The 23337-nt window shown below is 38.4% G+C and overlaps 1 protein-coding gene across 1 annotated transcript in view; it reads left to right on the forward strand.

Annotated features, from left to right (window-relative positions):
- Window positions 1-23337, forward strand: part of LOC150087261 (very long chain fatty acid elongase 1-like) — a 279861-nt gene that overhangs the window by 182366 nt on the left and 74158 nt on the right. Inside the window, exons 3-4 of the mRNA XM_090372425.1 lie at window positions 2035-2225; window positions 5213-5293. Coding sequence (XP_090228551.1) covers window positions 2035-2225; window positions 5213-5293 — 272 coding nt within the window. The remainder of the gene's footprint in view (window positions 1-2034; window positions 2226-5212; window positions 5294-23337) is intronic.

Below are 23337 nucleotides of genomic sequence, written 5' to 3' on the forward strand. Positions count from 1 at the left end.
GCGAAAGACCTTGTTCGATATATTTCTACCATCCTCTTTGGCTAACAGTCTACAAATCAAAGACTAATGAACTGAGGCTGCAGGGATATGCCTTAGAGAAATAGTACAGAAGTGGAAAATTGATCTTTACAAAATTGAGGAAAATACAAATATCTGTTACACCCTCATGGGATGACATGAGCTAGCATTGCTCAGTGGTCAAAAAATATTATTCCATCACTTAACATCAAACAGCTACATGCCAACCACACTTTGGAACATGCAGGAGAAACTCTTGAGATATATATATATATATATATATATATATATATATATATATATATATATATGAATGAATGGTCCTATGCCCCACTCACATGTAGGTGCTGCAGCTGTATTACCATCACATGTCATGTCAAAGTCCCTTCATTCAGCTTGTATTAAGTGAAATATGTCAGCAGTTGTTAACTTTCTGTGCTAATATATTCTGATTTGCTCGGCACTATCTTAGCCGTACAGGGTAAACCTTATTCTCAGTATCCCATCCTACAAGAAATTGGTTTTTTAATCAACCTCTGTAAAAAAAAAAAAAAAAAAAAAAATCACTTTGAAATGACTTTGCTGGATGCCAGGACACTGGAATAGACAGCAATGACAAAGCAGATAATGCAGCAAAGTCTGCATCAGAACTACCAAACAAACAATGAAGTTACATACACTGATTTTAGACCAATTGTTAGTAGAGCAAGTAAAGATGAGTGGGCCCAAATATGGAGAAATAAAACCAACAATAAATTACAGGAAATAAAAGCATAATCCACAAATATGGGACTCCAGCATCTGAAAAAGTTTCAGAGTAGTAGTAATGCTTGTCAGACGGCAAATTGGCCACACACACACACACACACACACACACACCTTATGATCATGATCTATTAGCTAATGAAAATTTCCCCCATCTGCATTCAATGCAAATTTCAGCTTTCAATAAGACACATTATTTTGGTATGCCCTTGGTTCAGAAATTCCAGATTCCTCCGCTTCCAGAGTTTGTAATACTCAGAATGCACTAACCCTTCAACAGATATTAGATAACTGCAGAGATGTAGATGAACTGTTTTGATAAATGACTAACAAAATGATTTATATTAATAAATCATATTGATTGATACTATATACAAGTCTGGAGGCCTCATTTTAAGAAGGATGTAGAGCTGTTGGAACAAGAACATAGAAGGGCAACAAGATTAGTGAATGAAACAAAGGGTTGCTCTTACGAAGAAAGGTTCAACTTTTGCAGATTACAGCATTTGGAGACTACGCACCGGCAAGGTGATCTGATTGAACTGTATAAAGTTTTGAATGGTTTGAGCATGCTCAATGCTGATGGGATTCTTCCTCTTGCTAAGAATAATCACCTGAGGGCATAAATTCAAATTGAGGAAAGACAGTTGTAGGATAGATGTGCAGAAGTTTGCCTTTAGCTGGCAGGTAGTTGATTGGTGGAACACACTTTCATCTTTTGTTGTGGGAGTTTGATAGCCTAAATAAATTTAAGGCTGAGCTGGACAGGTATTTGGAACAAATGGAGGGGCGACATCGGAGCTTTTTTTTTTTTTGGCTGATGCTGCATAAGCTTTCTTTCTTGCATCATATGCCTCTACTAATGCTAAATGCATATTTCCACAGGGTGAACTCCCTCTTACTCCAAAATTTAGCAGCCTTTGGGTTCTGTGAATGATATTATAGATTTTTTCTTAAACTGGTAATTAACTCGAGAGCTGCTGTTAAATGGTGAAAAACTGAAATAGATTTCTTGTATTATTGTTATGAGCTGGGATTTAAAGATGTTAGTTTTTTGCTTTAGGACTGCATAGAATATTATTAGGAATTACTTAGGTTTCATTCTGAATTTTATTTAGACTGTAGTTGATTAAATGTTTGCAGTAAGTAGATAAAGAAGCATAATACTTGATGGAAGTTAATGTTATTTATGGTATATAGGGTAGTGAAAGCATTGAATAGATGACATCATAATGGAAATGTGTTTTGCAGATCCCAGAGTAGCCAGTTGGCCTTTTATGAAGGATCAAAGATTCATGATAGGACTAGTGATGTTTTACGTATTGTTTGTGAAAGTGATTGGACCCCGTTGGATGAAGAAGAGGGAACCATTTGATATAAAAGCTTTAATGATTCTCTACAATATTGTGCTTACCATAATAAATGCTTACATTTTTATCGAGGTAAGGAAGTTGTTTTTTTAACCTTTTTTTTTTTTTAAATGTTTAACTTTTTTTTTTTTTTTATTCTCTCTCCAATAATGGATGTTGAAGTCATTTTAGATTTGGTTGCCAACTATTTATGTTAACTGTGTAAATATTCTGTTATGTATGTGAAATTTAGTAAATATTGCCTTTATATTTATTAATTGGATCTAGTTAAATGGATAGCCTTGCTAATTATTGGTGAAATATATTGAATGGTGTTAGCCCTTGAAAAGGTTCCATTCAATGTATCTATATATCAATAATTAGCTTCATAATCATTATTGTATTCTATATTATATTATTGCTAATTATGTTTATTTCTAGGGTATGGCAATGTAGACCAACACAGGCAATTTTAGTCTTTATAAGTTATTTTGGCCATATGGCCTGCTGTATACTGTTATGCCTATGTTTAAATACATATTCAGTACCCATATAGTATATATTATACCAGTGGTTTTCAGCCAGGGTGCCACAACAACATTTTTGGGTTTAAGTTGTTATTATTTATTATTTATTTTTTTCATTATAAAAAAGGTGTACGGTATCCATTGTACTGTATCTATAATTTTGTGGTGATCTATAATTGATCTTTATTTAGTACCTCTATATATAAAGAATAAAATTATTATATAGGTATATATTAAAAGGTCAAAAACCACTGTTAGGTATTTCTTTTGGCCTAGGGGTGCCGTGAAAAAATTACTAGGACATTAAGGGCGCCATGATCCGAGACTGTTGGGGAACCTCTGTATTATACTATCACTATAATAATTATATATATATATATATCTGAGAAGTAAAATTTTAAAAAGCAAGAACTGAGCATTTGTCACTTTAAATATTTTTATTTGTGGCTGCCAGGGCTTGGGGAGTAGTGATGTTGGGGTTACTCCTTGCCCTACTCCAGAGTAAGATTTTTTTCTTAATGTTACTCCTATTATACTCTTCAATAAAAAAAATATTTTGTCATTGCTGCATGACTCATCAGGCTATTTTTTTGGAATTCATGATTACATTATGATTATATGGTAATCACTATTCAGAATTCAAATGGCTGTAGCTATATTTTTTTTTATTTAATGCAAATTTGAAATTACACTATATATTTGATACAAACATTATTTATTCAATACAATGCACTAATATGCTAATTTTAAGTTTTATTTAATACAAAAAGAGCAAAAAACTAGTAAACTAAAACTGAACTATACATTGTCTTTTAGATTGAGTTAGTTCTCAAAAACAGTATGGAATCAATCAAATCTTCTTTCATCGAAGCACGTAAATCGGATTTTATTATTTTGAGTGCTGAAAACAGCCTTTCAGCATTGACTTGGGTAGGTGGTAGAGCAGGAATGCAAAAGGCTGCATCTTGAACTATTAGTGGATATGTTTTTATTGCATATTAAACATATTATCGTTTTATTTTCATTCACAAACTGGACATTTATTGCAAAATAATTTACCTGTTGATGGGTGCATGCATCCATCTTCAGATGAATATACTTTTCCTTTAGCATCTCCTTCAATAAATTTTTTTTGATTGTTAGCTTCCTCTAATATTATTTTCCTAATATTATGTCGTTCCAAAGATACTCTAAGTTTGGCTGCCATTTCACCACTCAATCCAATAAAACCTGGAGAAGAGAATACACTAAGTGGTAGTCCATTCTTTACAACAAGTTCAATAATACACCCTTTGAATTTAGCAGCTGTCATTGCTATTGTAAATTTTTTGGGTCTCAAAGTACTTTGTTAGAATGTCTTTTCCTTCTACTTTACAACCTGTGATAGAACTTGATGACTTTTTGTTGCTTTCCTTTTCCTCCATAAGCTTGAATTGTTTTGGATGCAAGTGCTCTAAATGGTGTTTTAAATTGGATGACCTGGTGGGTGCATAGCCTCCTTTTCCTTTCCCTGCACCAGAGGCAGATTTAACGGTGGGTGCGCCCTGGGCTCCGACTTCTGAAGGGCCCATGCAAAACTCCAACAAATTAGTTGAACATATTAGTTGAACTAATATGTTCAACTATTAGTTCAAAACTTTGATTATTATTATGCTATTATTAATTATATTATACATATTATATTCAAATTTTATTGGAAATAAAACATTAATAGTATGTAATTTTTTTACTTTTTTAAAAAAATGGTTAACATGTATTTTTATTTTCCCTGTCTCTTTTTTTTTTAAGGGACCCAATATTTTCTTCTGCACCCGGGGCCTCAACCCGACCTTAATCCGCTCCTGCCCTGCACTGATTTCTGAATTGCAGGGCTTATCTCCATTCATCAATTGACATATGAAGACTTTTTTTTTTTCCTTGAGATTATTCAAATACTCCAGCTTTCTTTTGTTCCATTTTAGACCAATTAAATTAGTTAGTTTATCTCAAAATTAACTTTAACAGGCTTACAATTTCATACTACCTAAAACAAAAATTTAAATTAGACAGTGCAATATAATGTTTTTTGGTGTTTGCATGCACAATATAATAACAGGAATGAGTAACAAATATATTTTGTTACTCTTTATTCCTACTCCTGTAAAAACCTCTTACTCCTACTCCCCAGCCTTGGTTGCTGCTCTTGATCACAGAAAAATTCTGTTTGAAAATAGGCAAAAATGCCCACCTCTCTTTCTCTTTGTAATTGCTCATGCTTTATACTGATGGAAACACTGAATAGTGGGAGAGGGGGGGGCTAGTCTGATCCCCCCTGTTTTGGAGTTGATTGGAATTTTTCTGTTTAGCAAAGTTTGTTCTTCAAGACATGAGTAATTAATAATACCAAAATTAATTTAATTTAAAATAAATGATATTTGAAATTTTATTTTATTTTTTATTTTTAGCTTAAAAAAAAAAGTTAGAAATAATGGGCAGAGATTGGAGTTCTGAAATTCATAGGTGCTAAGATATGGGTTGTTCATACTTTGTAATGTTGTAATTCCTGTTTTGCAGCTTGGACGACTTGGATGGTTTGGAAAGTACAGTTTTATATGTCAGCCTGTTGATTACTCCTTAGATCCAGAAGCAGTAAAGGTAAGACAACTCTTGCTTGGCTAGAACTAATTTAAAGCCATTTTGGTAATAGGTGTCTTGTTTTTATTTAATTTACATACCCTTCTGTTTTATCAAATTTCATTTCAATATTTTTAATTCCTTATTCTTTTAAATTTTTTGAAGTAATTGGAATGAAAATTAGCTAATCTTTCAGTGATGACAACACCAATATATGAGGATGCTATGTTAAGTATTTAGTCATATGCTATTGTAGTTCTGTTATGGTATGAAGAAATGGCTTCATTAGTGTATAAAACAACCATCAAATTTTATTAAATTTGTTTTTTTATTAAGGGTAGATGCTCATAATCATCATCATCATCAGCCATTTTCAATCCACTGCAGGATGAAGGCCTCTCCAGCAACTTTCCAGTTCCTTCTGTTTTGAGCACTGGACATCCATTTACTACCCACAAACTCATGAATTTCATCTATCCATCTCCGCCTCTGTCTTCCAGGTTTTCTTCTAGCTCCTCTTGGGTACCATTCTGTTATTTTCTTAGTCCATCTGTCATCATGTCTTCGAGCTATGTGTCCTGCCCAAGACCATTTTAGTTCTTTAGTTTTGATAAGAATGTCCTTTACTTGAGTTTGCTGCCTAATCCATGTGTTTCTCTTCTTATCTAACAGTCTGAATCCCAATATAATTCGTTCCATTCTTCGCTGTGTAGTTCTCAGCTTCTCTTCCATTCTTTTGGTGAGTGCCCAAGTTTCACTTCCATAAGTCATGGTGGGGAGTATACATTGGTTCACTATTTTACGTTTCAGACAAACTGGGATATTGCTCTTCAGTATGTGACTATATTTCCTGAATGCTATCCATCCAAAATTTATTCTTCTCTTGACTTCCAGCCATTTATCATTATTACAGCTAATGACTTGTCCCAGATAAGTATATGACTCCACCTTTTCAATTACTGCTCCTTCAATCATTATTTCCCTTTCTGTGGCATACTTGTTCATCATTACTTTTGTTTTAGCCATATTCATCTTTAGTCCAAAATCCTTACTAGCTGTGCATAACTGATTAAGATTTTCCTCCAATTCTTTGGGATCATGGCTTATGACCACAATGTCATCTGCAAATCGTAAATGGTTTAGGTACTCTCCGTTCACATTGACTCCTTTCTGCGACCAGTCTAAGCTTCTGAAAGCTTCAAGGGCAGCAGTAAACAGTTTCGGAGATATTGTGTCTCCTTGTCGAACTCCTTTCTCAATTTTAAATTTCCTACTGTCTTTGTCTAGTCTAATAAAGGAGGTAGCATTCTCGTATATTTTCTTCAAAATCATAATATATGGGGTATCAATGCCTTGTCTTTCCAGTGCCCGAAACATTGCCTCATGCTCTATGGAGTCAAATGCCTTTTCATAATCCACAAAGGCCAGGCATAATGGGGTTTTATATTCATTTGCTTTCTTCATTAGCTGTGATATTACATGAAGGTGATCCATAGTTGAGAATCCTGTCCTAAAGCCAGCTTGCTCTTTCGGTTGATTCTCATCAAGTATTCTTTCTAATCTGTTAGTAATGACCCTTGTGAACAACTTGTAGATGTGGGATAACAAGCTAATTGGTCTATAATTTCCAATTTCTGATTTATCTCCTTTCTTATGCAGCAAAACTATGATTGCATTATTCCACTGCTTAGGTGTCACACCTTTTCTAATGCACTTTGTGAAGAGCCTTGCCAGTTTTTGTTATGTCTCTTCCTCCCAATTTTAACAACTCTACAGTAACTTCATCTTCCCCCGGGGCTTTCTGATTCTTCATTTTCTTCAATGCATGTTCTACCTCATCAGGAAGAATATTGGGTATGTCGTATGTGTTGCTACTTTGATTCCTGCTGGCATCATTCCCCTGCTCCTTGTATAATTCTCTATAGTAGTCTTCTGCTATTTGAATTATGCCTTCTCTGTTGTTTATAAGTACACCATCGCTATTCTTCAGTTTCAGTATCATGTCTTTCTGTATTACTGCTCATGGCTGCTGATTTAAATCCTTTGTTTTCCCTTAATGCTTGTTCTACTTTTCTTGTGATAAATCTTCTTATGTCCTCTGAGTCTCTTTCTAATGGCTTTGCATAACTCAGTATACTCAATTTTGTCCCTGTCAGTGTTTTTCTTGCTTTTCATTTGTCGTCTTCGGTTTATCATGACAAGTGTTTCTTGACTAATTTTTTCTTCTTTGGATTTCTTTTCCCCTATAGGTTTCTTGGGCTTTATCACTCAAAAAGTTGTAATACTGCTTTTTCTCCTCTTCTGTTATCTCAAAGACCTTTGTATTATTTACTAGAGTCAGTTTTTTCCTTTCCTTTCCTACATCTATATCAAGTGTACATCTTACCATTCTGTGATCACTTCCAACATTTACCTTATTCAGGACGGTAACATCATTCACAATATATCTTCTGTTAGTGAGGATGAAGTCGATTTCATTAGTAGTTAATCCATTTGGACTCTTCCATGTCCACTTCCTGTTCACCCTTTTCTTGAAAAAAAGTGTTCATTACTGACAGTCCTTGAGATTCTGCAAATTCCACAAGTCTTTCACCTCTTTCATTTCTTTCACCAATTCCAAAATTTCCTATAGTTCCACTTTCTGCGCTGTTTTGTCTTTTTCCAACCTTAGCATTGAAGTCTCCCATAATAATAATGTAGTGGGTTTTCTGCTCATCTAGAAGACTCAATTTCGGTGTACATTTCTTCAACCTCTTCATCATCATGGCTCGATGTTGGTGCATAAATCATTATAATCTTTAGCTTGTATCTCTTAGTCCAGATGATTGATCATAAGGGATCATAATATCTAAATAAACTTTATTTCATCACAATAGACTAATAAAGTCAAAAGAAATTGGGAGCTATATTATTATTAGCTATATGGTGTAAGGAAGCCTGTGGGGGGGAGGGAGAGAGGGAGAGAGAGAGAGAATTAAATACTATCTAATAATCCAAACAGATTAAAAAGTTTTGAAATATCCATACATATACTCTCAAAACTGATCCTTTCCTCTCCTCACCTTAGAACCATATGAATCTCCCTCTGTAATATAACCCTATACCCAAAATCTACCAGTTTTCCATGCAATAACCTCCCATTGGCTACACCAAGTCAACCTCAATCTATATAAACAATTGGTCCACTCCTTCCACCCTCAGTCTTCCCCAACTAGATGGCAAACATGAATCCTGTCTCAGGGAAGAGCTTTTCTTTAGTGAGGCAAGCCATCTTACGTAGTTTTGATTGAGGTCATTATAGTGTCTGCCATGGAGTATCTTCTTTGCCCATCTTTCTGTCTTTGTTTCTTCTGTTTGTGTTCCCCTCAATGTGGGCACCTGTATGTGGTGAGGGGACCATCCAGTGATGCTGCTGGCCTTCTAAATTAGCATCACTGGGATCTAACACCCATACCTTGGTTTCAGGGTTACATCATTGGAATCTGGCATGTGCAGTCATACGTCGCAACCTGTGGAAACTCGGAAAGGGGGATCCTGGTGGTTGAGGGGCGGGCCCAGCCTTAATACACTGCTTTGACAAGACGGGAGGTCCTGGACCAGCCTGACTGGGATCAATTGTGGGTGTTTCTTACTGTTAGGTCAACTGTGCTCCAATAAGTCTCCCTTCCTTTGGTCCTGGGACGGGAACAAGGTTTATTGGAAATGTGGGTAGGGTGCTCCTAAGTGAACTTGGTGTCCCATTTGTGTATGCAACCTGCTAGTTCACGAGTGGGCATCCCTTTGTAGGGCTCCGTGGTGGGCGAGGTACTTAGGGCATCGGAAATTTTTTATCCTACTCATATCAGTAATTTAAATCCTATTTCTTCTGGGCCCCAACAATCGGGAAGATGTCACTCTTCATTCAGAAAGGATTAGAATGGATGGCAAGATCACCTTAATTTGTAAAACAGCTGCATTCTGGAGATATTTTAGTCGAAGCATCAAATGCAAAGCATGTTGAGAAAAATCTTGAAAGCCACATTGATAGGGGGAAATACTATCATTGTAACCCCCCCCTACAGCTCTGAACTCATCAGTGTCATATCTGAGTGGGATCTTCACATTTTTGAACAAGAGATCTGCTCTGAATTGAAAGAACAAGGAGTGACAGCTATCAAGTGAATATCCATGTGAAAGGATGGGAATCTTGTCCCTACCCGAGTTCTCATCCCTACATTCAACAATCCACTGCCTCCAATTGCTATCAAGACAGGCTATCTAACTGCCCAGTGGTGTATGTACCAAACCCACTGAGGTGTTTTAGATGTCAAAAGTATGGCCATTCACAAACAGCTTGTCGTGGTAACCCTGCCTGTGCTCTGTAGTGCCAAAGATCATGAAAGCAAGGAATGTTTAGCTCCTAAGCCAAATTTTGCCAACTGCCAAGGAGAGCACCCTGCATACTCTAGAGCAGTGGTTTTCAACCGGGGTGCCGCAACAACATTCTTGGGGGTGCTGTGTAATTTCAGTTTAAGTTACTTAAAGTTATTTTATTTTTTAAATTTATACATTTATTTCATTATAAAATGGTGTACAGTATCAATTGTACCGTATCCTTTTAATTTTGTGGTGATCTATAATTGACCTTTATTACCTCTATATAAAGAATAAAATTATTATATAGGTATATATTAAAAGATCAAAAACCACTGTGTTAGGTATTTCTTTTGGCTTAGGGGTGCCATGAAAGGGTGTCCCAGTAAAGTAATTTTTACTGGGACACCCTTAGTGTCCCAGTAAAAATTACTGGGACACTAAGGGTGCTGTCAAGCTAGAAATTTTGGCAACCTCTTCTCTAGAGTATGCCAGCAGTGAAGGATGAAAAAGATTCAAAAACTAAAAAGAGAGCTGAACATTTCCTACCAGGAGGCCACAAAACACATCCCATCTATAAATAGTGGCAAGCCCTCATATGCTCAAAGTTTCTGGTAAGAGTATCATTGGGACTGAAACTGATGTCTGTTCCCTCATGGGACTCAATGGGAGTGAATTGCTTGCTGTTTATTGAGTTCACAAAACCCACCCAAAAATTGCAGTCAGCTGCCACTCCAATATCGGTACCTCCCAGTGCTCCAGAATTGCCAAAAGTGAGCACTAAATTAACATTACAGAAAACTGAACCGCCCATGTCAGGGCAAGAAAAAATGTCAAAACCAAGGAGGTACATAACTATTTCAGTCTTGGAATTTTTTGTGGAGGAAGGAATGAACACATACTTCCCCAAAAAAGATAAATTTGAGACTGACAAAATTAAGCCCTCAGCAACTTGGAAGCCACCTTCCATTAGGTGGTCCATTCCCTAATGGCTAAATGCCTACAGTGGAATTACCATGGACTCTGGCGAAATACTGATGACATCACGGCCCACTTGCAAAAGCACGAGCCAGTCTGCGTTTGCTTGCAGGAGACTTACCTAAAGGCAAATGATGACTTCACCATGTGTAACATAATTTTTCGTAAGGATAGAATTGTTCATCTTCCTACTCGTGGAGGGGTGGCTATTGTTATGGGCAACCAGACCCCAGTTCAGCCTTTGCTACTTACAACCAGCATAGAGGTGGTTGCAATTTGCCTTACAGTGGGTTTTATGTTAACCATTTGCTCTATTTATTTGCCACCTGGGACTGATATCCCCCAGAAAGACCTTGATCTTGTAATGCAGCTGTCTCCTCCTTCTTGGGGAGTTTAATGGACATAATCTCACATCTGGTAAGTATGGGCTTGGCACAATGAGGGTCCTGAGCTGGATATCATCTTTCTTCTCTTTCTTGGTGATTCCCTTCTACTTCTCCCCCCTCTCTCTCTCTCTCTCTCTCAGGGTAACGTGTATTTTTTTTTTTTTTTTTTTTTTTTTTTGCTGGTGCAGCATATATCAGAGACATGGTGTCACACAGATACTAACAATGCAGAACTGGAATTTATCTGGACGGTACAATGTGTATAGGAAGGGAGAAGGGGTTATGCTATTAGTTAAGAAACACAAAATCCAAGGAAGTACAGCTAATCGACATGGTTGGAGAGTGTAGTGTCAAGTCAGTTTGGTGTGACATAAGCACTGGGAAAGAAAAATTGAGAGTAGGAGTGTGTTTCAGGCCTAATGACTCTGAGTATAATAAAGAACTGTACAGAGAAATAGTGGGCCAGTAATTCAGAGTGTCTTATAATGGGGGATTTTAATTTCCTGGATATCAACTGGAATTTGTGGGTTAGTCACTTGCACACTAGCAAGGCTTTTGTCGATTTATTGGATGATTATTTTCTTCTGTAGCATGTTCGGGAGGAAAGTAGAGGGAGTAATATTCTTGATCTGATCATCAGTAGTGATTCTTCATGAATTAAGAATCTGCAGATAAAGGAACCACTAGGTGGCAGTGAGCACAGTGTGCTGAAGTGGGATTTACTCAGAGGTAACTACCATCAGGTGTAAAGGGAAGGGTTTTGTTTTCGTAAAGGTAACTACAGTGGTCTAAGATGGTATTTAAATTTATATGGTGGGACCAACTGATGATGTTACCAACAGCATATTTAAAATGGGAAGCATTCAAAGAATTAATCTTGGAAGCTACTAGGCTTTTCATACTAACTAAAATATTGTTTGAGGTTTAGGCCTAAATGGATGTCAGATGAACTAATGATGTGTCAGAGAAGAAAAATGCATGAGATACGTTAAATTAACAGGTGACACGGAAGCCTCTGATAGATATGTTGGTCTGTAACCAAGTCAGAAAGGAGGTTAGGCAGGCAAAGGCAGATTACAAGAAATCTTTGGTAAATGATGCAAAGAAAAACAGCAAAGAATTGTTTACTTATGTAAACTCTAGAAGGACGGGGACGAATCAGATTGGTCCACTGGATATCGATGGTTCAACAGTTGAGGATCCTGCTCTCAGGTAGCTAACAAATTAAATGAGTATTTTGCATCTACATTCACACATGAGGAGTTATTCAAGGAGAAGAATGCCAGAAGTTTAACAAACTAACAGGGAGCTGCATAATTTTATAATTCAGAGCAAAGTGGAGAAGAAATTGTGGAAGATAAACATAAGGAAGTCACCTGGGGTTGATAGATCTATCCAGTTATATTAAAGGAGGCAACAAAGGAAGTAAGCAAACCCTTAGCCACGATTATTGAGAGCTTGCTTGGACTCAGGGGAGGTAACCATGGACCGAAGATGTGCAAATGTAACCCCAATTCACAGAGGAGGATCAAAGGGTGACACAAGTAATTACAGATCTATTAGTTTAACTTCTGTTCCAGGGAAATTAATGGAGGCACTGGTTAAAGAAGCACTGCAGGATCATCTAGACAAGACTTCAGTTATAACTCGGACACAGCATTGGTTTGTTAAGGGGAAGTCTTGTCTGAACAATTTGATTGGATACTATGATGTGGTCATAAAGGAACTGGATGCAAAGAATTTTGATATCATATATTTGGATCTTAGAAAGGAATTTGATATTGTTGCACATGGAAGATTGCTGCACAAATTGGAGCAGTGTGGCATTGGAAGCAAATTGCTGCTATGGATAAAGCGATGGTTGAGTGGGAGAAGACAGTGGGTTAATCAGTGGACACTGCTCTTCGTGGACTGATGTTATTAGTGGTTCAGTGTTGGATCCATTGTTCTTTTCTGTATTTATTGATGATGGTACATCAGGCTTAATGTCCAAGTTTGCAGATGATACAAAAGGTTGGCAGGGTTGTTAATGACACTGACAGTATTCTGCTGCAACAGATCTAGAAAAGTTGAGCAGATTGGTTGAAATGTGGCAACTGGAGTTTAACATTTGACAAATGTAAAGTACTGCATATGGGAAGCAGTAATCCCAGAGTAAAGCATGAACTCAGTTACTACACTGACAGTGGTAGAGAATGAAAAGGACATGGGGGGGCTAATTGTGCAGGCAGATATAATTTTTTTTTTTTCCTGAGAAGTGCAGATGGTCTGCAAGAGTAGCTCATGGTGTCTTGTCAATGATATACAGGAATTTTTCTAACAGGGATAAGGAGGTGATTATCCCCTTGTATAAGACAATGTCAGGGCAAATCTTGAGTATTGTATAGAGGTCTGGAGGTGTCATTTTAAGAAGGACGTAGAGCTGCTGGAACGAGTACAGGACAAGATTAGTGAATGGAACAAAGGGTTGCTCTTATGAAGAAAGGCTTAAAGTTTGCAAATTAGTGTCTTGAGACTAGGCACCTGAGAGGTGATCTGATTGAGGTGCAGAAAGCCTTGAATGGTTTGTGCATGTTCAATGCTGATTGGATTCTTCCTCTTGCTTATAATAATTGCCTGTGAGGGCATAAATTCAAATTGAGGAAAGACAGTTGTAGGATAGATGTGCAAAAGTTTGCCTTTAGCCAGCAGGTGGTTAATTGCTGGAACAAACTTCCATCTGTCGTTGTAGAAGTCGATAGTTTAAATAGATTCAAGGCAGAACTAGACAAACAATTTGGAGCAATTGGGTGGATGAAATGAATTTTTATTTTTTTTTGCTGATGCTATATAAGTTTGCTTTCTTGCATCATGTGCCTATGCTAAAAGCCTTGGGCTTCCTTGCACCATATACCTAATAATACTACCTTGTGGGGTAGCGCTAACATCAATGGAAGGGGACTAGTCATAGAGCATATGCTCAATGACAGTGACCTTTCACTTCAAAATGTGGGAACTAACACTTTCTTCCACATGCCCACCCATAAATTTTCTCACATTGATCTTTCTATCTTCTTTCCTTCACTCACTTGGGAAGTGGAGGAAAACCCATATAGAAGTGACCACTTACCTGTGATAACCTGCTTAGACAGTGGGATCTTCCTTTTAGGTTATCACTGTGGAAGATTGATCAGGCTTACTGGAATGGCTTCCAACATCTGGCAAAGATTGACATCACTGCAGTCAATCAGGAGTCCATCAGTGATGCAGTCACATACATCACAGAAAATATTGTCCAAGCAGCTACAAATGCCATTCCAAAAACATCTACCTGGTTTCCATCTTTTTCCAAACCATAGTGGAATTCACAATGCACAGCAGCAAAAAAGGTTCAAAGCAAAGCCTGGGGGATATTCTGATGATATCCTACCACAGCTAATCTAATAGCCTTTTAAATATGCTTGAGCCAAAGCACTCTACATTTGCTATAGAGTTAGCCTTGGATCTCATTAATAAATGCCAATCAAAATAAATCAAAGAATCATCTGTTACCCACTTTACCTGGTCTGGGATAAAATCTGGAAAATGAAGAATAAATATACATCTCACCCTTCATAGATCATAGAATATAAATGGATGCACTTTTGTAGAGCCAACTGCAATAGCCTATGCTCATGGGGAATTATTTGCAAACATCTCTGGGATATCTTTCTATTCTTAAGTTCCCGGTTCTAAAACAAAAGTGAAAAACTGGCACTAAATTTCACACAAAAGGGCCTTTGTCCCTACAACAGGCCATTCAATATGCAGGAACTAAAAAGAGCTCTCTTCCTTTCTAAGACAAATGCTGTTGGACTAGATGGCATCCACTATGAAATAATTAAACACCTTTCATTAAAATCTGTGGCTCACCTACTCCTTCTACATAACAGAATCTTTGTTGAAGAGCAGTTTCCGGATTCCTGGCGCATGGCAATCATTATTGCCTTTGTGAAGCCAGCAGAGAATCCTAAAATTTCCATTAATTATCGTCCTATTGCTCTGACTAGTTTTCGGTGCAAAATTGTGGAGAGACTGGTTTATTTTCATTTAATATGGTATTTTGAATCAAACTACCTTCTTTCTAACATCCAGCGCAGGTTCTGAAGGAACCAGTCCACTCTGGACCATCATATTAAACTGGACACATCCATCTGGGCTGCTTTCCTGAAACGAGAATATTTGGTGTCTGTATTTCTTTGACACGGAGAAAGTGTATGACAACTTGGAGATTTGGCATCTTAAAAGATTTGCATAGCCTTAGTCTTAGAGGGCATCTCCCCATTTTTATTAAAACTTTTTAGCCAATCTATCTTTCCAAGTTCGTGTGGGATTCTCACTCTCTCGTTCCTTCTGACAAGAGGAGGGAGTACCACAAGGATCAGTATTAAGTGTCATGCTTTTCGCCATCAAAGTAAATTCTATCACAGAACAACTTCCTCCAAATGTAAACAGTGCCCTCCATGTTGATGACTTTAGCATATTTTGTCAGTTATGCAACATGAGGGTTATTGAAAGAGAACTGCAGAAAGCCATTAATCGCCTTGATTCCCGGGCACTTGCTAATGGATTCAGGTTCTTGCCGCAGAAGACAGTTTGTGTACACTTTTGTTGTAAGCATAATCTTCATCCTGAACCTGAATTAAGGCTTGGACAAAATGCTGTTCCATTTTGTGGTGTCAGACACAAAATTCTTGGGACTTGTTTTCGATAAAAAGTTGACCTTTCTGGAACATATCCACCAACTCAAGCTTAATGTCCTTAAAGCTAAATTTATCAAGCTTAATTTCCAAGTTTGCAGACGATACAAAGGTTGGCAGGGTTGTTAAGGACACTACTGATGCTATGTTGCTGCAACAGGATCTGGAAAGGTTGAGCAGATGAGCTGAGAGGTGGCAAATGAAGTTTAACATTGACAAATGTAAAGTACTACATATGGGAAACAGTAACCCCAGATCAATGTATCAACTCTGTGGTACTACGCTGACAGTGGTAGAGAATGAAAAGGACCTGGGGGTAATTGTGCAGGCAGATATGAAGTTCTCTGAGCAGTGCAGACGAGTGGCAAGAGTAGCTCATGGTGTCTTGTCAATGATATAAAAGAATTTTTCTTGCAGGGATAGGGATGTGATTATTCCCTTGTATAAGGCATTGGTCAGGCCACACCTTGAGTACTGTATACAGGTCTGGAGGCCTCATTTCAAGAAGGGTGTAGAGCTGCTGGAACGAATACAGAGAAGGGCAACAAGATTAGTGAATGGAACAAAGGGTTGCTCTTACGAAGAAAGGCTTAAGTTTTGCAAATTACAGAGTCTGGAGACTAGGCATCGGCGAGGTGATCTGATAGAGGTGTATAAGGCTTTGAATGGCATTGAGCATGCTCAATGCCGATGGAATTCTTCCTCTTGCTCAGAATAATCACCTGAGAGGGCATAAATTCAAATTGAGGAAGGACGGATGTCGGATAGATGTGTGGAAATTTGCCTTTAGCCAGCGGGCAGTTGGTTTGTGGAATAGACTTCCATCACTTGTTGTTGAAGTTGATAGCCTAAACAAATTTAAGGCTCAACTGGACAGGTATTTCGAATGAACGGAGTGAAATGGGAGTAGTGGTTGTTTTTTTTTTTTTTGGCTGATGCTGAATAAGCTTGCTTTCTTGCATCATATGCCTCTACTAATGCTAATGCTAACTCTGTACATAGTGCACGAGACGTTTTAATATTCTCCTTTCTCCGTCCTCTACATCTTGGGGTGCAGACTGATGCACCCTACTATGCATTTACTGTTCACTTGTATGGTCCAGACTAGACTATTGGTCCCAAGTATACAAATTAACTAGGGAGAGTACTTAGATGGCTGGATCCTGTCTACCATTGGGCTATGCATATCACTACTGGCCTCTGGGAGCAGCAGCACATTGCACACCCTTCTTGATTAGACTAGGGTTCGAGCCCATGACTACCAAATACAGAGGATGCGGAAAGGTCAGGGAATGACCACCGCATATCCCCAGAGCAATATGGCCTTAGTTGCTAATGCTCCTAAAAAAAAAAAAAAAAAAATCGCTACTGGAGCATTTCAAACATCTGTCCAGAGCCTATACATTGAAGCAAACGATCCACCATTTTCACTTTGACATAAGCAGTTGTCTCTAAGGTATGCTTTAAAACTGAAATCCCTGTCAAACCATCCTATGTGGACATCTGTTTTTGAGCCACAGTGGGAAAATTTGTACAATGCCCATCAGACTGCCAACCAAACGTTCAGTATTCATGTCCAGGAGCTACTCCTGGTAGTCAAACACTGATGGAACTGATATTCGGGTGATATTCAAGTCAAGTAGACCCAATTCCAGTGAAGTCCGGATGGTCTGTGACAGCCAAATCCTCTGCTTGCACCTTCACGATGAAGGGACTGTTAGAAATCCTGGTTATAACCTCCATGCACAAGGACAATGTGGGTGACCATCCAGATATGAACCAACGTAAGCAGGGGTCAAGGTGTGGTGCCCACACCACATGGAGGAATGCCACCCCTCTGTGTTACCAGGCAGTACTAGGTAGTAGATAACTCTCATAAACCAGTGCAATACCACAACTTTGCTTATTGGAGGCTTGAAGTGGTTGAACCCATGTTTAGTCTCCAGAGCTAAGTTCTGGTCAACCTTTTCCCATCTCTTCCATCATGCAGTATGACTGATGACTTTTGAGGTTATGATAGACATCATGGCGAGATTCACTCTTCCTTACATTTTGAGGGTATAGCTCTAAAATGGTCTTCGCAGGCCGGCCGCTAGTTAATACACCGGACCGAACTTATTGGTAATTCTTTAGGAGGCTTCCAGATCTTCTAGTGCATAATCTTGCTACCACTACTCTGCGCGATAGTGATTGGAGGGAGTCCAAGTAGTGTGTATGTGTGGGGGACATTGTCGAGGCCACGCAATGTCAAGGATTTGGTATATTTTTACCATGTGTGTGTACGCCATATCCAAAAATTTCATTACTTCGTACAGCATGTCTCCCTCACTTTTTCTTACTATTGAATACACCAAGAATTGTCAAACTAATAGAGTAAGCTTATTTGCAAAAAGATCTAAATCTCCCAAACACTTCCTAGTTCATTTCACAAATATACGTGGTCTCAGTTCTAATCTCAACGATGTCCATTTCCACTTTCAGTCTGCCAGACCTCATGTACTTTTTCTGACAGAATCTTAGTTATTGGTTAATTCAACTACTGCTCATCTCAGTTGCCCAACTTATTCACTGTATGATTCTTTTGCCTCAAAGGTGGTATTGTACATATGTCCGTTCCGATATTCCCTGTTAGAGAATTGGTAATTTGGAATCTCCTCTCTTCGATCTTCTCTGGCTTAAAATCTCTCTACCTCACTGTGTCCACTAATTGCTTGGAGCTCTTTGACTTTCTCTCTTTGCAACTTGACTTTCTCCAGTCCAACATTCCTAACAGTGAGGTAATTTTAATGTTCACAACTCCAGCTGACTCATGTTTTCTAGTCACACCAACCCTGCTGGTTGAGATGCTGTGGCTTTTGCAATTTCTAATGACCTTGCACAGATTGTTCATTTACCTTCAAGAATACCAGACAATCCTAACCATACATCCAACATACTTGATCTTTTTCTCACATACAACAATTCTAAGTACACGGTCAAAGTGAGTGGTCCTTTAGGTACCTCAGATCACAACTTGGTGATTGTCTTTTCACCAATGGAGCCTTTATATCATGGTTATTCCCAGCCTTTTTTTTTTTTTTTGTTTTCTTTTGGCTGATGCTATATAAGCTTGCTTTCTTGCATCATATGCCCTGCTAATGCTAACCTCGTATTGTTTAGCATTACAAGAATGCAAAATGGGATGAGCTGAGAGATTTCGTTTATTCTTTTTCTTCGTTGGACTACTGTTTCAAAACTTTTGATGTCAACATTTGCTCAGATTGTGTCAGCGAAATTATTCTTGTAGGAATGGAATCTTTTATTCCACACTCCATTCTAAAATCTCTTCCTTTATCTTAACCTTGTTTTCCAATAAATGTGCTAAGGCTGTTCAAGAGAAGAATGCTGCATATCGTAGTTGGCTTGTTTCCAATTCTTCAGTTTAATTTTCTACATACACTAAAGCTTGCAACAATTGTAAAGCAATCATTAATCAGTCCAAACTGCGCCTCCGTAGCCAGGTGGGAAGGAGCAGTAGTGCGTATTACATGCTTCTTGATTAGACCGGGGTTTGAGCCCGTCACCACCAAATACGGAAGATGTGGAAAGGTCAGGGAATGACCACCGCATATCCCAGAGCAATATGGCCTTACTTGCTAATGCTCCTAAAAACCAAAACAACAGTCCAAACTAGATTTTGAACAGGCTAAGAGTAGAAAACTTTCTTCTTGCCCCAGTGGTAGCCGAGCATTGTGGACTCTTGCCAAAGCTATTGGCCACTTTTGCCCATCTCTGCTCCCACCTCTGTCAAAACCAGATGGTTCTGTTGTCATTTCAGCCAAGGATAAAGCTGACCTGCTAGCATCTCATTTTTTTCTAACTCATGTATTAATGATCTTGGTAAAACACCTCCCAACATGCTTTATTCAAAGCCTCCTTTGGTCTTCTGCCAAAAGAATGTCAGAAGGATTTTGATGAATCTCAATGGTAAGAAAGCTCCAGTTCGTTCCCGATGGTATTTCTCCACTTGTTCTCAAAATCTGCTCCTGATCTTACTCCTGTTCTTTGCCGCCTTTTTTCACTTTCTTATTCCAAAGGTGTTTTTCCTTCTGCTTGGAAATTTGCTCATATCCAGCCATTTCCTAAAAAGAGTGACAAGTCCCTCCCATTGCAATTATCATTCCATTGCAATTACTTTCTAAAGTAACGGAGAAATCAATTAACCACCAACTCTTAAACTACCTAGAAAACTTCCGTCTGATCAATGATCACCAGTATGGACTCTGTCAGTGTCGATCCACTGGTGATATTCTGGCTTATGTTACCCATTTATGAACAAATTAATGGAAAAATTCAGTGAAACACAAGTAGTTGCTCTTGATATCTCAAAGACTTTCGATCGTGTTTGGCATAAAGGTCTTCTAAACAAGCTTCCCTCTTACGGTTTGCCAACTATTTTTTGTAATAGGTTATCCAATTTTCTCTCTGATTGCTCGGTGAGGGTAGATGGGTCTGTCTTCTAACTTCTCCACTAATTCTGGTGTCCCCCAAGGTTCAGTTCTTTCCCCCACTCTTTTCCTCTTGTGTATTAATGACCTTCCATTGACTGGAAATCCTATTCATAGTTTTGCCAATGATAGCACATGGCATTCCACTTTACATTTTGAAAAACCTTCCCCTGCTCAATTAACTTCCTGCTACCAATCCTTAAATGCTGATCTCCAGTGGAGAAAAGACAACTTAGTTGATTTCAATCATTCTAAAATTCAGTCCTGAAATATATTTCAAAAAGTATTCTTCTGCTCCTATGCTTATCTTTGGTGGCACTCTGATTTCTAGTCAAGATGATATACCATAGGGGCTTCACATCTGGTAAGTATAGACTTGGCACACCCAGGGTCCCAAGCTGGATATCATCATTCTTCTCTTTCTTGGTGATTCCCTTCTACTTTTCTACTTTTGATAAATAGATTTTGATAAAATCAAAATATCTCTCTCTCTCTCTCTCTCTCTCTCTCACACACAGGGTAACTTATTTTTTTGGGCTGGTGTAGCATAATAATCTCTTTTGGGGATTACCCTGACTTTTAATCTCTCTTGGCACAAGCACATTACAAATATTGCTTCTTCTGCATCTAAAAAACTTGGTTTTCTTTTTCTCTTGGCGTTACTTTTCATGGAAACAGCTGTTCACTCTGTACAAATCGCAAATCCACCCCACCATGGAATATTGTTCCCACAACTGAGGCAGTACCCTCAAAATCTCTCTCAGGCTTCTAGATTCCATTCAGAAGAGGGCAGTTAGGTTAATTAATGACTCATCTGTAACAGAGTACCTCTACTTTCTGTCTCATAGACATACTGTTTCTGCTGCATGCCTTTTCTACAGATACTTCCATGGGTACTGTTCTTCTGAATTGGCTTCTATAATTTCTGCGCTCTTTCAAAACAGTCAGAAACACGTGTCTCCACCAGCCAACATCCATTTACTGTCCATCTTCAAACTCATCTTCATTTTCATCTTCCTCATTTATTCATTCAACTGCCATTTTCTGGGATAACCTTCTCTCATACATATTTCCTGAAAATTACAGTCTACAGAAGTTTAAGTCTAATGTCAACAAATATCTTCTTTAGTCTTCTCAACCTCCAATCCCAGCATGGTACTAAGTACTATTGGTTCTAATACCTCTCGTGTTTGGGGTTTTCATAAAAAAAAAAAAAAAAAAAAGTTTAGCATCATGGTAGACAAAGTTGCCCAAACACCAAAGCAGCCCCTTCCACCCTGGCATGCTCGCATTCCGGCATTTGACTTTTCCCTTAAAAACTGGGGAAAGTTAGATACTCATCTGTCTACCTGCAACTCGTTTCAGCACACTGGGCTGAACATTTGGACTTCACAGCAGTTTACAGATGGCGTGAAATATGAATCATATGTAGGATCTGCTGCTGTCTTTTTCAGACACCACTATATCAGAGCAGATATTCCTTGAATGCAGCTTCTTTATTGTAGAGTTGCATGCTATAGAGTTAGCCTTGGATGATCAGAGGCTAACTCTATCACGTTAATAAATGCCAATACCAATGGTCCATTCTATATTCTGATTCTTTGAGTCTCACAGGCTTTATTATTGGCGAGATATTTTGTTCATTTGTACTTTTATGATGTAGTTGTGGTGCACCATAGCCTTAGTTGCTTTTGTGCCAATAAAATAAAAATCCAATCCAACTCTGTGTTGTGCTGTTGGGCTATCTTATGGCTTGGTAGACAGGTGCTGTGTTTTCCAGGAAGTAGTCCCACAGGTTTTTAATCTCAATTCTCTTGTTCCGTGAGGTCAGTCAATCCACTCCCCTCCTTTATGTGCTATGGTCAGTCTATCAATGGCCAACTTCGGGTGATGTTGGTGCTCTTGGTCATTATTATCCTCATCAATCTCGTAATCTCTTCCAGCTTGGTTTTGGTCCAATCTATGATCCTGAATGAATACGTTAGTATTGGGACTGCATAAGTGTTTGTCTGTGACCATGTTCCTGTCATTCAGCATCGACTTTAGCAGGCTTCTTAGTATCTGATGATATTTCTCGGTTAAGTGGGCCTTGATCGCCAGATATTTGTATGTCTCTCCCTATGTTATGGCTTCAATCTCTTCACCGGTCTTCAGCTGGTAGTTTTGTCTGACTGGTTGTCCTTGATGCAATCCATGGGCCTTGCATTTGTGTAAGCCAATTACATTCTGATGTCAGTGCTGAACTCTTCAGTGATCCAGAGTAGCTGTTTGAGTTGATTCTCAGTTGTGGCATAATTTGATCTCATCCATGTACATTAGGTGAGAGAGTGTGAGTGTACAGGTTATTCCTCCCTTCTTTAGGGTATACCTGTACTTGCTGTTTTTGAGCACTTTGGGTTGAATGCTAGACAACCATAGTAGGCTCAGGGCACCTCCCTGGAAGATTCCTCTTCTGATGGGTCGTGATGTTCTCAACCTTTGATGGTGGTTCTCCATTTTGCCCTGGTTGCTTTTAGGAAGTGTCAGGTTGACTTTAGATTTTCAGTATCTCTATCAGCCAGCTGTGGGGCACAGAGTTGAAGGCATTGCGGTTTCAATATGAGGTGTGTATAAGTTGCAGTGCTTCTGATGATAAGCTTGTTCTCTATCAATGATCAGTTGCTCCTTTCAGCTTTTGCTCATATGTTTACATCCCTTTTGTTGCTCAGCTGTGATGTTCTGGCTTTCTAGGTGGTGTGATATCTTAGTTAGGCAGCTGGTCAGGATCTTGTACATTGTTGGGGGACAGGTGATTGACCTGTACTTTTCTGGGTTTGTGATGTCTTTGTCCTTAGATGTCAGGTAGGTGATTGCTTGAGTTAGACTGAGATTGTATCAAGGTGCCTTATTATCTCTGTGAACTGCTCTGTGTTGGGAATTATTATTACTATTATTAATAGTAGTGGCATATGTTAGGTAGCAAACTTATAAAGCCTTAGCCAGAAGGGGGTGACCCTAACCTATAACTTATCCATACCCTCCATAAATGTCTGGTTCTTGAATAAATTTATTCAAACTGCTCATTTCCACAACAACAGATCAAAGTTTTTTTTTTTTCCCCAACAATCAAACACTTGCTGGATGAAGGCAAGCATTTGCACATC

This window comes from Mastigoproctus giganteus, chromosome 4 (genome assembly GCF_048544385.1).
Source record: "Mastigoproctus giganteus isolate SK-2022 chromosome 4, ASM4854438v1, whole genome shotgun sequence".
NCBI classification, from domain to species: Eukaryota; Metazoa; Arthropoda; class Arachnida; order Uropygi; family Thelyphonidae; genus Mastigoproctus; species Mastigoproctus giganteus.